The sequence below is a fragment of the Corythoichthys intestinalis genome, chromosome 2 (genome assembly GCF_030265065.1).
Source record: "Corythoichthys intestinalis isolate RoL2023-P3 chromosome 2, ASM3026506v1, whole genome shotgun sequence".
Taxonomy (NCBI): Eukaryota; Metazoa; Chordata; class Actinopteri; order Syngnathiformes; family Syngnathidae; genus Corythoichthys; species Corythoichthys intestinalis.
Window position 1 is genome coordinate 67,728,549 of NC_080396.1, and position 14,638 is coordinate 67,743,186.

At 38.1% G+C, this 14,638-nt stretch overlaps 1 protein-coding gene across 4 annotated transcripts in view; it reads left to right on the plus strand.

Moving 5' to 3' along the window:
- The window catches only part of LOC130931905 (nuclear receptor coactivator 3-like), a 121,604-nt gene extending 107,498 nt beyond the window's left edge, over positions 1-14,106 (plus strand). For 3 of the 4 annotated variants that reach the window (XM_057861124.1, XM_057861105.1, XM_057861132.1), the window contains exons 12-22: positions 1,776-1,905; positions 2,546-2,704; positions 2,833-3,063; positions 3,151-3,250; positions 3,328-3,499; positions 3,584-3,910; positions 5,688-5,786; positions 6,171-6,393; positions 6,767-6,947; positions 7,027-7,216; positions 10,539-14,105. In XM_057861124.1, coding sequence (XP_057717107.1) covers positions 1,776-1,905; positions 2,546-2,704; positions 2,833-3,063; positions 3,151-3,250; positions 3,328-3,499; positions 3,584-3,910; positions 5,688-5,786; positions 6,171-6,393; positions 6,767-6,947; positions 7,027-7,216; positions 10,539-10,550 — 1,824 coding nt within the window. In that variant the 3' untranslated portion in view covers positions 10,551-14,105. Of the gene's footprint in view, positions 1-1,775; positions 1,906-2,545; positions 2,705-2,832; positions 3,064-3,150; positions 3,251-3,327; positions 3,500-3,583; positions 3,911-5,687; positions 5,787-6,170; positions 6,394-6,766; positions 6,948-7,026; positions 7,217-10,538 lie in introns of all 4 variants that reach the window. The other variant, XM_057861114.1, reaches the window with a different exon arrangement.
- The last annotated feature ends 532 nt before the right edge of the window (positions 14,107-14,638 follow it).

A 14,638-nucleotide genomic window follows, 5' to 3' on the forward strand; every position in this document is an offset into this window, starting at 1 on the left:
ATCTGAACCAGCAGCTTGGATTATATATATAATATATCAAGGGCGTAAGTTTGGTCTCATTATTGGTAGAGATGATATAACGACGGAACATTGATAAGACCAAACAGATTGGGTGAAGGGCGGTCAGGGCTACATTTCTCACTAATAAGAACCCAATTAATTGGTAGGCTTAATGATTAATGCAAAATAAATCTGTATTATACCAACATTCACACTGCAAATTTACAGGATAACGTTTTAATCTGATAATTTTTCTTAAATTTAGTCGAATAATTTCTCCATCTTGTTCTTGGGTGTTAAAGGCTAGTGAACAGATGAATGCGTCAGATTCTTCTACTTACTTTTAGTAAATATTATATATTCTTAAGCCCATACATCTAGAAGTTGGTCATTTTTCACCAAAATCAAGAAAAAAACAATCTTTCAAATAATGTTTTGAATACTATCTATTCTTGAATTAAGAACATTTCTGTCATACAAGGTTTTTTTTTAAGATAAAATATCCTAACTTTTTGCTTAAAATAAGTCTGTTAAGCTTATTTTCAGCTAGCCTTTTTTCTTATTTCAGGAAATCGGAGTAAAATTTACTTGAAGCACTGGCAGATAATTTCACTTATTACTAGTAGATTTACACTGAAAACAAGGGAGTTTACGTCCCCCCCTCCCCTTAGTTTTTAAGGAGGTAGGTTTTTGCAGTGCATATGTATTGGTTTAGGTGATACACTGTTTGATTCAAACCTTTGTTTTCAAAAACTACTAAAGAAACATTATGAAAACTTCCAGAATAAATGTCTCGATTTTCTTAACAAATTTAAATTGCATTATTTGAACACAAATTATCTAAATATACAAAAGCAATATAAACTTGTTAATCATCTCTTAAGTGTCCAGGAATGCAAAAAAAATAAACATTTGTCTTAATACTACTCAAAATTGTCTGTCTAAATAAATTAAACATAACAAAAAGAAATAAAAATGGAGCCTTCCTTCAGGTAAAACACTCCTAATTTTGTCCACAATCACAGCCAAACTCAACAAAAAAAAAAAAAAAAAAAAAAAAAAAGAAAGCTCCTTTGGGCTGCTTTAAGACCACATAAATAAAATAAAAAATAAATTTGGGAGAAGGGGTAAACCTTGCTCCACTACATTTCGTACAGTTTAATTGACATTAACAGTAGAAAGCATTCAGGAGGATATTTCTCTCAAAGCAGCTTCCTACTCGAGTTCGAGAAATTCGCACTGATTAATGTTATGCTAACTCTGATGCAGATAGGACTTTCAGTTGCAAAATAAGTGGCGTGTTCCCCACCTACACAACATTTACGTTTTTACATTACTTACAATGGCTGCTGCTGGCCGAAAAACACAAAAAAAACTTCAAATATAAATTAACAGACTAAATGATCAATGAAAAAGAAATTTGTATTGGGGGTCAAGTCATCAGCCAATCAAACATGCGTTTGAGGGTTGAGGGGGAAAAAATTGGACTGGCACATTCAACAAGTGAAAAGGGGTCAATGTAAGTATGAACAATAATGTAATTCACTTGATAATTGTATGGTCAATTCTATCCTTACAACATATGGGAAGACAATCTAAATTACCTATATACCTGAAGTCATTATATAATGCAAATAAGGTTGCTTAAAAGTTGGAGGGGACAATTTGAGCATCCTGAAAAGTTGGTAGTGTTTTGTCCCTATGTATATGTATGTATATCTATCTATTTATAATAATATATATTTTTAAATTTATTTAAAAACAACTTTGTCCAGTTGCACAACCTTGAGTCCATCCTGGGAGATCTAAGGGGCACCAGTTCTGCTTTTTACCCGGATCAAGCCGGAGGCACCGGGCCAAACGATGTCAACAAACCCCACGGTTGTCTTGATGAGAGCTTTCAGGGTAAGCAATGATGACTCTTTATCAGTCATAGCATCATGTGATTGTTGGTTGCATTTACCTTTCACAGTTCTGCAGTCAATCTTTTATCAGGTCCTCTGTTATAATGGATAATAGTGTTACCCGTCATGCAAAATACTTCCTCGACAAAAGTAGTGGGACTATGCAAAAATTGGGTACTAAAAAAGAAAAATGAGGTCAAAAGCGTTAATTGGCTATAAATAGTTTTTGAGATATAGTGAAACATAGCTACCCCAAAAAATTATCTACCATTTCCGAATATAATCGTGTAGGCAAGAGCTTTGAAATAATATGCTGTGTTTTTGAAGTGGACAAAACGCATTTATGTAAACATACTTCATAAGCGGGGGAACACACTGATATATCCATTTCATGTAAAATATAGCAACTTGTAAAACTGATGTAATTACACCAATGTATCTTTATAAATAAACTTTTACCATTAAATATCTTAATTACTTTAGCCAATCAGCACTAAAATATTTTATTTTCCAATCCATGTCACCACAGTAAGAAGGATTTGGCCATTATTATCTCTGAAGCAGATAATCTTCCAAAATTATGTAGACCAGTGTAATGCTTTGTAAGAGGAGTGAATTCCTCTATTATTTTGTTCACTTAGAGAGCCCAGGTTTGGGTCCAGGACATCGAGGCCCTTTCCAGAGGGCATTGTCTGTAGATGGGAAGTCCCCTGGTGCGCTTGGAGGAGCAGGAAGGCGCCCCATGCTTGTCAAGCAGGAGAATGTGACGAATAGCCCAGATGGGTACCTAGGAAATATGGGTGTGTGATTGCTATTTTTTTTAAATTTATTTCACATTTCAAGTCCTTTTCAGAATAATCTCCAGATGTAAAATGAATTTCATGTCACACCAGTTTCTGACTTTTGTGTACATATTCCTGATCATCAGGACCAATGAATAGGGCTATGGTGGCCCAGAGGTCTCCCATGGGGGGATCCGGAGACTGGGGTATGTCCCGCTCCAGCACCAGTCCAGTGGGTTCATCTGTTCATCCCTCCATGATGCGCCCCAACATGGAGTACAATGGTAGCAAAGGAATGATGGCAGGCCCAATGGGGGGCCGTTCTAATAGTAACCCAGGACCTAGGTCTATGTTGCAGCAGCAGCTCATGGATATGGGTATGTTGTCATCTTCGGTGTGGCCTATCAATTGCAAACTTAGTCTTATTTAAGTGTAAAATAACTTAACATTGTCTTGTGGTTAAGGTGGCTCCACTGACATGGTGATGAATGTCAGCGGCTTCAACCAGCAGGGCCAACCCAACTCCTCATGGCCGGACGCTCTAATAAGCATGGAAGGAAACCGGTGAGCACAGTCCCCATCCTTGTTTCTCCTTGCTCGTATAGAACAAAAAAAAACATCTTTGTGTGCGCTCACCACAGACGCCAGTTTGCAAGCACCTTAGATGAACTTTTGGCACCACCCACCACCAGTGAGGGTCAAAGCGACGAGCGGGCGCTCCTAGACCAGCTCGATACTCTTTTGAACAACACCGATGGCACCACTCTTGAGGAGATAGACAGGGTTCTAGGCATCCCAGACCTTGTCAGTCAGGTGGGTCATAGGAATTGATGACAGTATCTTAATTTGCTAAGAGTCCTTTAGTGGAATAGTAGCCTTTCCTGTCTGTTCTTGCAGACTCAGGGAGCAGATCAACAGCTGGAGCCTTTCACTGGACAAGAGCCTTCCATGGTACTGGACCAAAAGCCTCTTTATGGACAAGGCTATCCAGGACCCCCTACCATGGCCATGCAAAGTGGCTATGGCGGGAATCCTATGCAGGGACAGCCTCAACAAGGCGGATTTGGGCCCATGCTGTCTCAAATGGGCCAAAGTAATAGTTTCCCTGGCATGGGTGGAATGGGGGGCATGGGGCACCCTCGTGCTAACATGATGAGGCCCAGGATGATGAGTGCTAACAAACCCATGAGGCTCCAGTTGCAACAAAGGCTGCAGGGACAGCAGGTGTGACTCAAATCTTACCAATAATTTTGAATGGGGAATGTACCGAAAGCAAAATTCTTAGCCGAAACCGAATATTGGAAACACTTGGCCGAAAGGTAAATGGTGTTATATTTGTATAGCGCTTTTCCACCTTTCAAGGCGCTCAAAGCGCTTTACACTACATCGCCATCCACCTACTGGTGACGCAGCAATGTGGGGTTCTGTATCTTGCTCAAGGATACTTAGGCGAGTTCATCAGGGCAGAGAATCGAACCCACAAACTTTGGGTTGGGGTACAACTACTCTACCACTGAGCTACGCCAGTAACGCGTTACTATGCGTTACGATGTTGGTTGACTGACGCGAGAAAAGTCTGAAAAAGACGGACTCACGGAGACGAGAGAGTAGAGCAGGAGTGGGGAGAAGGCAAGGGAGTGTGACGCTGTTGCAAACGCGATGCTACTATGCTAGGTGGCTCAAATAATACCTGACTGTAGCTGATAGCCTACAAACTACGGCCACATGATGGTTCGGTAGATATCACATATATACAGAACTAGATGCAAATGACAGACACAGCGGCATTTCAATGCATTAGTAAACAGCCGCCATCTTAAAGCAGTAGACTTTTCAGGAAGGCTCTGTTATAGAGAACCTTCCTAGCGAACCTAAGTAACTTTTTTTGTAAAATGCTCCTAAATCGGCAAAACTTAACTTAAATCTATCTTTAAATGATGAAACTGTTTTAAAACTTACACATGTCGAAAATAGACGGAAGGGAACTAATGCAATAACAGGAGCAATTTGAATAACTTTAACGGTTGATTCACAACATTTAATGGCTTCCACACATAGCAAAGATTTCTATCTGGTACCCGTAAGTCTAGGGTAAAGAATTGGGCTAGGGCCAATTGTCCCAAAAACCCTTTAAACTTCACATTTTTGAAAAAAAAAAACATGAAAATTATCACCAGTTATTTTGCCAAGTAACTAATTACTCTTACTTTCAGGTAACTGAGTTACTAACTTAATTACTTTTGGGAGAGGTAATTTGTAACTGGAATTAATTACTTTTTTAAAGTAAGATTGACAACACTGCTCAACACACTTAATGTGATCTCGATATACGTTTGTGTGAAACTGTTGTTCACAACAACAAAAAACTGTTCCGTTCTCGCCGAAACCAGTAAAGCTTTTTACGAGGCTATTAAAGTCTTTCCTACTCCTTAAAATGAGATTTGCTGTTTTCTTGTGCAAGAAGTTGAATCAGTCGAAAGCCAGGCGAGCTGGGAGAGTCCTAGCAGCGACGAAGCCGAGCGAAGTCCCTCCCGGCCGGATTAAACGGCGACTGGAAGACGGATCTAGAAGTCGCGGGAAAAAATTGACAAAAAGAGGAAGTAGTTGTGCCATAAAATTATTGTACTAAACCACAACAAATGCACATGTATACATTTGGATACTGCTTTATTTGTATACTGCTCGCTTGAGCTTGATTAAATTCCAAACTACTCACACACGGGCTCAAATGCACTGTACTCGATGTGACTCGGGACGAGAAGTAACGTTGATTTTGATTTTTTATTGCGTCATCTTAAGAGGACCACGGTTCTTCACATGATTCGGTGGTAAACTTTCGGTCTTTTAACTGAAAACAGAAAATGCCGTTTTCAGCACCAAATTTTCGGTCACATTTCTTTTTTCAAATGTCTTCACCAATTGTTAATGCCGTATGTTTTCTAATGAGTATAAGTTGCACCAGTCCAGAAAAAAAAAAAAACATTTTTTCCCTGATTTTCAGTTCATGAATCAGACACGGCAGGCCATGGGCATGAAGATGGAAAACCCTGGAGGCAATCCTGGCATGAGGCCCACTATGCAGGGGGGCATGGCTGGACAGGTAAAAAACAGTAGACTTGACTTCTCTATTTATCTGTAGTGTAGTGTTGCAGGTGGGCTGTACTAAGATGGGTATACTCAGGCCCAGCTATCTACAGGCTACCCCTAATAACATTTTATTTTTCCATGTCCAGTTTGTCAGGACATTAAGACAAACAGACATTAACACTCACGTCCACAACTATTGACATCGTTATTCTTCAAATGTCATTATTTCGGGATGAGGCAACTCAAACAAAAACGGGAAAACATGGTAACTCCACCCTTGACTTTGAAGCAGACGTGCTAACCACAAACTTCTGCACTTCCCTCTTTTACTTACAGGACATTCAAAAAGCTTTCCACGCACAGACCTTCTCACAGGTTGTGAATTTTGTTTTCCCAGCAGGGTTTCTTGAATGCTCAGATGATGGCGCAACGCAGCAGGGAGATGGTGACCATGCAGATGAGAAGACAGCGCATGATGATGCTAATGCAACAACAAGCTGCTGCAGGTGGATTCAGCCCCCCACCAAACGTCACAGCTCCTGGCGGCATGGACAGCAGTGTGGGAGGCCCAAACATGGGTCAGCCTGGTCCACAGCAGTTTGGCTATGGAGGGAATTACGGTGAGTACATTGGGGCAGATTGACAGAACAATGCTGCTCCCTGTTGGCGAGTCTCTGAACTGTACGGTTTAAATGGCGAATTGTTAGCTCTGTCCTGAATTAGTTGTGTTTGCGTGTGTGTGTTTTTTTTAAATACATAATTATTTATATATATATTTATAACGAATCCTAAAAATAGTTATAGGTGTAGGTCAAGCATGTGGCGCCATTGGAGTAAAAGCCTGTTTGTTGTGCACAAATAGTTTGTGCCTTTTTCATGTTTTTGCTTTTTCAGTTTCTGTTTCTGTGTTTCTTATGTCATTTTTATGTTGATTTGTGTGATATGGACACCCCGTGTGACTCCTGAATAAAGATCATATATTTATCTTTTCAGGTATGAGCCAGCAGGGTGACCCCTCATTCGGCCCATCTGTTGCCAACAGTCCTCCTAACCCCATGATGGCGGGCCGCCTCGGGCCTCAAAACACCATGATGCAACAGCACCCACAGGGCAGTCCCATGTACCAAGGCACAGACATGAAGAGCTGGTCGCAGGGCGGCATGGGACGAAACAGGTATGTACAAGCCCGCCACAGTCGTCCTATGCCATTGGTAAGAATGTAAATCTTGAGATGTGCTCTGCTCCCATATCAGTTCGTACCCTCCCCAGCCATTTGGTCAACAAGTGCCTCAAGGACAGCAGCAGTTCGGGCAGCAAGGAAATCCTGGCCAATATGGGGGCATGATGATGAATGGTGGCATGGCGGCTAGTGGAGGAGCAGGTCACATGGGTCAGATGGGTATGAATCCAATGGTGATGGGGCGCATGATGGGACAAGATCAGGTAAGTGGACATAGCTCATTCCAGAACTGGAGGGTATTTTGGCTTCAAAATTGTCATTAATAATATGTAACTAACGGAGGTGGGTAGTAACGTGCTACATGTGCTGCATTACATTTACTTGAGTAACTTTTTGAGGAAAAATATACTTCTTAGAGTAATTTACTTACTTTTCCTCTACTAATACTTTTTACTTGAGTAGATTTGTGACACTACTCTTACTCTGCTACTTTGGGCTACACTAGAGCCGTTACATTTTTTCTCTTTGTTCGACATATTGACTTTATTTTTGCCAGAAATGCTAACAATGGCTGTCTCGGTTTCACCAATGCGACGTCGCAACAATAACCAAATGACTACATTATACCAATCAGCAGGAACAATGTTTTTTTCTCAGCTAGAGGGCACTCATACTCTTCGGACGAGTGATGTTTCATAGTATTGTTCTGGTCTGAATTCAATTATTTTTGTGTTATCTTTTTTTGGCCAAATATGGTCATGTAATAGGGTATAGTACAGTATAATAATAACACTTCATATAAATGAAGTTGTGCTGAGAAAAATAATTTACCTTTATTTAAAAAATCTGACATTGTAAGCAGTTACTCACAATGTTACGCATTACTTAACTATTCTTTTCAATGAATACTTTTTTAATTGTAGCATACTTGAGTAAATTTTTGGATGACTACTTTTACTTGAGTAATATTATTTAGAAGTAACACTACTCTTAGTTGAGTCAAATTTATGGCTTCTCTACCCACCCCAGGTAATAAACTAACACAGGCTTAGGTTATTTTACAAATTAAAGGCGATTTTTTTTAAATGATATGATTTATTAGATACAGATTAGATTAGATAAATATTTACAATATTTGGCTTAATAACAGGAACTAGGTTGCAAATCTGTACTAATGTTTTTTTTCTCAGTAGTTGATACTAGCTGTTTAGCTAGCTGTTACTACTGATCAAGAGGACAAACCTAATTATGCAAATAAAGAAATAATTTTATTTTTATTGTCTTATTCTGTGATTGAGGTAAAGTGAGACGTTCAATCAAGGCTAACTATTGTATAAAATATGCAAAAAAAGAAGCAAGCACATCAATTTGCACAACCCATTCTTTTCGAATTGTGTCTAGGGTATCATCAGTCACTGTTTCCTTCTTCTATCATGCTAAAAAGGTTATGGTAATAGTGTTTCATAATTAACAATTAATATGATAAATATTGTATTTCTTAAAACAAATGTCCCTAGTTTAAAGTAACAGCAATGAAACCATTAATACATTTTAATTTAACTGTTTTATTTGAGATTCAATTTAGCCATTAGAGAGTGGGTTGGGATAAGAAAAATGTTTTTTTAGGGGGTACTCCAAACTTATTTGATGTTTTAAAAAATTTCTAGCACTCTTTTAATATTTTTAGATTTAGTCTGAGGACAAGTAAATTTACATTGAAACAGCATGTTTGATGGTAGCTTTGCATGTAATGCAAAAGCAATGATCTATGTTATTCCATCAACACCGTTCAAATACCAAAATGACCAGAATTCTCGTGCGACGCAAGGAATCTTTTAAATGACCCTTCAAAAATTACCGTTTGCCCCAAAATGCTTCTGAAAAATAAATAACTTAAAAAAAATGTCAAAATGTATCTAGTCCTACATTTTTTTAATCCAATTCATATAAATCATACATTAAAAAAATCAGGAAGGTGAGGGGCATAAAAATGGTATACAGAATTTTCAAAAAACATACAGTTGCCCCGAAATTCGCCAAAAACTTTCCTATTCCTTTCTAATGGATGCCATTGCCGTGTAGGTTGTTCCATCCATTTCTGATGGCCAAAATTACCCCATTATTTTCAATGGCAGAAAAACATGGGTGGTTGTGATTTTTGACCAAAAATCATTACAGCCCATTGACATTCAACTGACGCTCAAGTAAGTCAATGCAAATGACAGCACAAACATCCACGTCCATGCCATTGACAGCCATATATGTCCTTGCCATTGAGGTCCATGTACCTCCATGTCAATTATATTGATGCCAATGCACTTGGATTCCATTGAGGCATATGTAAGTCGATGCCATTGACGGCCATGTACAGTGGTATGAAAAAGTATCTGAACCTTTTGGAATTTCTCACATTTCCGCATAATATCACCATCAAATATGATCTGATCTTTGTCAAAATCACACAGATGAAAAAACAGTGTCTGCTTTAACTGAAACCACCCAAACATTTATAGGTTTTCATATTTTAATGAGGATAGTATGCAAACAATGACAGAAGTGGGGGAAAAAGTAATTAAGTGAACCATCATATTTAATATTTTGGCAGCATTAACTTCAACCAGATGCTTTCTGTAGCTGCAGATCAGTCTGGCACCTCAATCAGGACTAATCTTGGCCCATTGTTCTCTGCAAAACTGCTGTAGTTCAGTCACATTCCTGGGATGTCTGGCACGACTCGCTGTCTTTAGGTCATGCCACAGCATCTCAATGGGGTTCAAGTCTGGACTTTGACTTGGCCACTCCAGAATGTGTAATTTGTTCTTCTGAAACCATTCTGAAGTTAATTTACGTCTGTGTTTAGGATCATTGTCTTGTTCCAGCATCCATCCTCTTTTTAGCTTCAACTGTCTGACAGACGGCCTCAGGTTTTCCTGAAAAACATCCTGATAAACTTTTAAATTCTTTCTTCCATTAATTATTTCAAGTTGTCCAGGCCCTTAGGTAGGTAAACAGCCCCAAGTCATGATGCTCCCTCCACCATGCTTCACGGTGGGGATGAGGTGTTGATGTTGGTGAGCTCCATTTTTCCTGCACACATGACGTTGTGTGTTACTACCAAACAATTAAACGTTGGTTTCATCAGCAGACACTGTTTTTACATCTATGTGATTTTGACAAAGATCAGATCACATTTGATGGTGATTTTATGAAGAAATGTGAGAAATTCCAAAAAGTTCAGATACTTTTTCATATCACTGTATGTCAAAATATCAACAGGAAATGACCTGATATCAACTGGAAGTGACCATATAATGTCTCCAAATCAACCCGAAGTGACCCTGAAATGTCCCCAAATCAACAGGAATTGACCTGAAATCAGCTAGGCGTGACCCCAAGGGGTTTACCAGAGAAGGCAAAGTTACCATTACAATTTCTCCAGGAATTGCATTTTCTAGTTTGATATGTTGTTTGTGAATTATTTAAAATTTGAAGGGTGGAGTGTAAAATGTCCTCCAATTCTGGAAGAGACTATTATAATTTCAATGCACCGTTAAACCTTCTTGTCTTTTCAACTTCTCCTTCCAGAAATATTGCTGAACTCCACGGAGGACTTCATGGTTTGCCGGAAAACACGCACTCGCCACTGGAGTCGCAAGACTTTTGACTTATGTCTTGGCTACAGACGTGGGAAAAATAACAGTGCTTGTCAAGCTAACACTGTGACACAAACACGTACAGTAAAAAGCGCCTTTGTGATTCCCCTGCTGACCGCAGTTTGACATACTTGTCCAAACAGGTAGCAATGTAGAAACGCCACTTAATTGGGCAAAATGGCGTCAGTGGGCTTGAAGAGCTCATGAGTTGTTTCTGTGTATTTGAAGCCTACTTTGTCGAATGTATGATGAAACTATGTTTTTTGTTCTTTGTTGTTCATTGCCTCTCTCTCTCATGTTTATCCGCCGTTTGGCTTCTGCTTCCGATGGAGGCGCCGACAGTAAAGATGGTTGTAAATTGAAGCAAGCCACTGGATTGTGACACTCAGATGAATGTCAGTAAAGAAGCCACGGGCTAGCGTACAACTGATTTACTTGTTGGCTGATTGCACTTTAAGAAGAGGCCAGCATCGACAAGATTGTGGTAATATAGAGGCCTTTACTCAAGTTTGAACCCATAGTGGAATATATATACACAGTTTAATTTAACCTTTGTTCTAATTTGGGGAAGGGGCGGGGGGAGCGAAAATAAGTTTGAGGATCTTTGTTCCTAAGTGGGAACCAGTAGAAAGGTAGCAAGCACAGATTTTACAACAACACTCTTGTCGTCAGTGTACCAATTTGTAATAACAACAGAAATTGAGAGGGGGGAAAATAAAACAATCCTTTTGAAAATCAAACTGGCGTATATTTATACAGATTCAAGAGGAGGTTGTTTTATCAATCCAGAGGACATTTTTTAAATCGCAAAGTTGAAGATATTTTGGTTACCTAAAATTTTCAGTCTTTAAGCGTACAGAAGTAGAAAAGTGGCCGCGTGTGACATCCATGTATATACAGTATAAGTTCACTGTAAGATAACTAGATTTCTAGCAATAATCCTTCCTCCTGGTTCTCGTCTGTGTTGAAGCATCAGTTCCTCAAAGTGGTGGTACTGCAGTATTAGACACAATGTCTTGTTGTAGTTCCTTTATGATTAATCGTAATTGTAAATAGACTTCAGATGTACTATACGGTATATATAAATATATATATGCTTTTGTAGGTCACATACTTTTTTGCACAGATTGCAAGGCTTCGTATTTAATTTTCTTATTCCAACATAGGTCAGCTTTTGTTTTAAAGACTGAAGAGAGAAGGCCTCTGTATGTTTTAAAAGCAGTACATGTGTATTTTTTTCATACTGCACTTGCATTCTCTTAAAAAGCACTTTTTATTGTAATTTTTAAATCGTTATTTCTCATTTCTATTTTATGAGGGCATAAGCTTTGTTATAGAGGTGCTAATGAAAACCGGTTCAAGGAAATATTGTATTTGGAGGGGTCGGAAATTGTATTCGGGAAGAGTTTTTCTAGGCTAGGTGCTTTTTCGACGTGTGGGTGTATTTCCATTTAAACAGAACTTCATTATTCTATGGCATTTTTACTGTAATTTGGATTTTGACAATAGGCTCTTTGCACATAGTGCCATGACATCATATCCATTGTGAATAATAAAGTTGACCATTTTCCGGTTTGTACTATAGTCTTAAATAGTTGAGTATGAGCCATAATAAAGAATTTAATTCCAAACACAACATGAATGTTTGAAGCATTCAGTTAACTTTTAACTCGCTTATCATTAAGTGTATTAGCATTAAATTAATAGGGGATACATACACTCTATAATAGAGCCGGGCACTAGCAATGTACTGTATTTTTCGGACTATAAGTCGCACCAGCACAAAAGTGCGGAGTGAAGAGGAAAAAATAACGTATAAGTTGTGTTTTTGGGGGCAATTTACTTGATAAAATCCAACACATACAACAGATATGTCATCTTGAAAGGCAATTTAAGATAAAAATACAATAGAGAACATATGCTAGATAAGTGTACAGTATGATAATGTTACATGATGCATGAACAACGAAATGCGAACGTGGCCGGTATGTTAACGTAACATAGCTATTAAGAGTTATTCAGATAACTATAGCATAAAGATTATGCTAACAAGTTTCCAAACTATCAGTGTCACTCCAAAACACCAGCATAACATGTGAAATGATATAATAATGAGTCAATAATTTCACACTTAAGTCGCTCCAGAGTATAAGTCGCACCCCCAGCCAAACTATGAAAAAAAAACTGTGACTTATGGTCCAAAAAATACGGTAGTTTGAATTTCAATAGCAAAAAAAGCTATAAACACATTCATCTCTGTTTTCATACATCGTCTAAACCTAAACCAGCGTGGCCTGTTTATACCCAATCAGCGGGCTGTATCAGGTCCAGTGTGTACAATTACCATAGTTTTAAGAAAACTGAAACAATGTTGGAAATGACGTGCAAAGAGCCCATTTGCTCCACTTAGCCTCCAAACATGTGCGTTCTTGTTTGATTAGTGTAAAACCCCTGCTCAACAAGTTAGTTGTAGCTCATAATAGTTTTTTGATACAAAATGTGACTTTCCCCTTTTATTTTTTTAAAATATCTATATGTATTTCCTGTGAATCTTTTGTTTTAGGAATCTACCTATGAAGACGTGCTCAATCCAAAGAGTTTTTTGTCGTTTTGCATTGCTTAGAGATACTTCCTCAACTAGATTGTACACGTGGGCTTTTACTGTTGCGCCTATGATGTTGAATATGATTGCATATATTATACCCTCTCCCATAAAACAAATGGTAGTATTAATCTGGTTGTGGTACTTTTATCCCTTCTTTTGGGATTTCTGTTTTCCTCTGGCTTAAAGTAAAAGAATTGAAGATTTTGTAAATTGCCAGCACTTCAGGAACTATTTTCCTCCCATAGATAGAGAATCTTTAAACAACGATTTGATATTGAAAAAAATCTAGAGAGAAAAAGATAAACCCCATGTGAAGTACATATTCTTTTTTTTTTTTCTTACTTTGTTTTTCGATGTTAATATTCTTGTAAATACAAATTTATATTTAAACCATTTGTCTCTGCTGGTTTTTTTTCTCCACTCATAACATCGCTTACAATTTCTTTTGAATTGCCAAATGCAATTTTAGTGATGTTTTTTAAATACTGGCATATTGCAGACCCAATGTTAGCATTTTAAAAGAGCTGCACATTAATCAGTATTTTCAGGTAACATCAGTTTTGAAAGTTACCCACGTGTGCCCACCCAAGTGTTATGTGATTTTCATTTAAAAATGACATCCTTTAAAAGGTGCTCATCCTCCTGCATGAAAGCATTCGTGAAGTCTGCTGTTGACCAATGATGGACAAAAACGGGATTTTTTTTGTGTAGGCAGAAACGAGAAAGTGGCAGGACTGCGACACAGTGACCTTGAGCAAGTAAAAAATTTGTCATTTTAGTAACTATGGTGAATTCAGGATGAAATTCACAGAATCCCAGCTCAGATGAGGAATCTCAACAGCAGATTTCCAGAATGCGTTCGTACAGCAGGGCGCCATTTAAAGAACGTCTTTTTTTTTTTTTTTTTTTTTAAATTCCAGCATTTTTTCTTAAATGACATGTTTTAAGGTTTCAATTACGATGTTGTTTTTCTTCCATCACACTTTTATTGGATTGTTAAAAAGTACCCGATTTTAAAGTGAGATAATTTACATAGTTTTACTTACATAATGTAATATTGAATTGGAACAATATTATGTATCTCGTGAACCTTTATTTTAGAGTCTGCTTTATAAATAAGGAAATCCTGTTTGTTTGTTCCTTTTTTTCCATGCTTTCATATTTTGTCCCCCCAAAACTCCTTCCTGTCCACTGCTTTCTCCTAATAAAAACAATATGAACAACCACAATTGGGATACGTCAAACTCCCACGTGGCACATTTAAACTGCTCAGTCTATATTCATAGACTTCACTATCAGTTGACGGGACATGGGGCTCGGGGCTGATCTGTAGGGGCCCTATTCCCAAAAACTTAAAATTCAAATATTTTCAAAACCAAAGCCGCTAGCGACCTAAAACCAAAACACCTTCCTTAGGCATATATGAG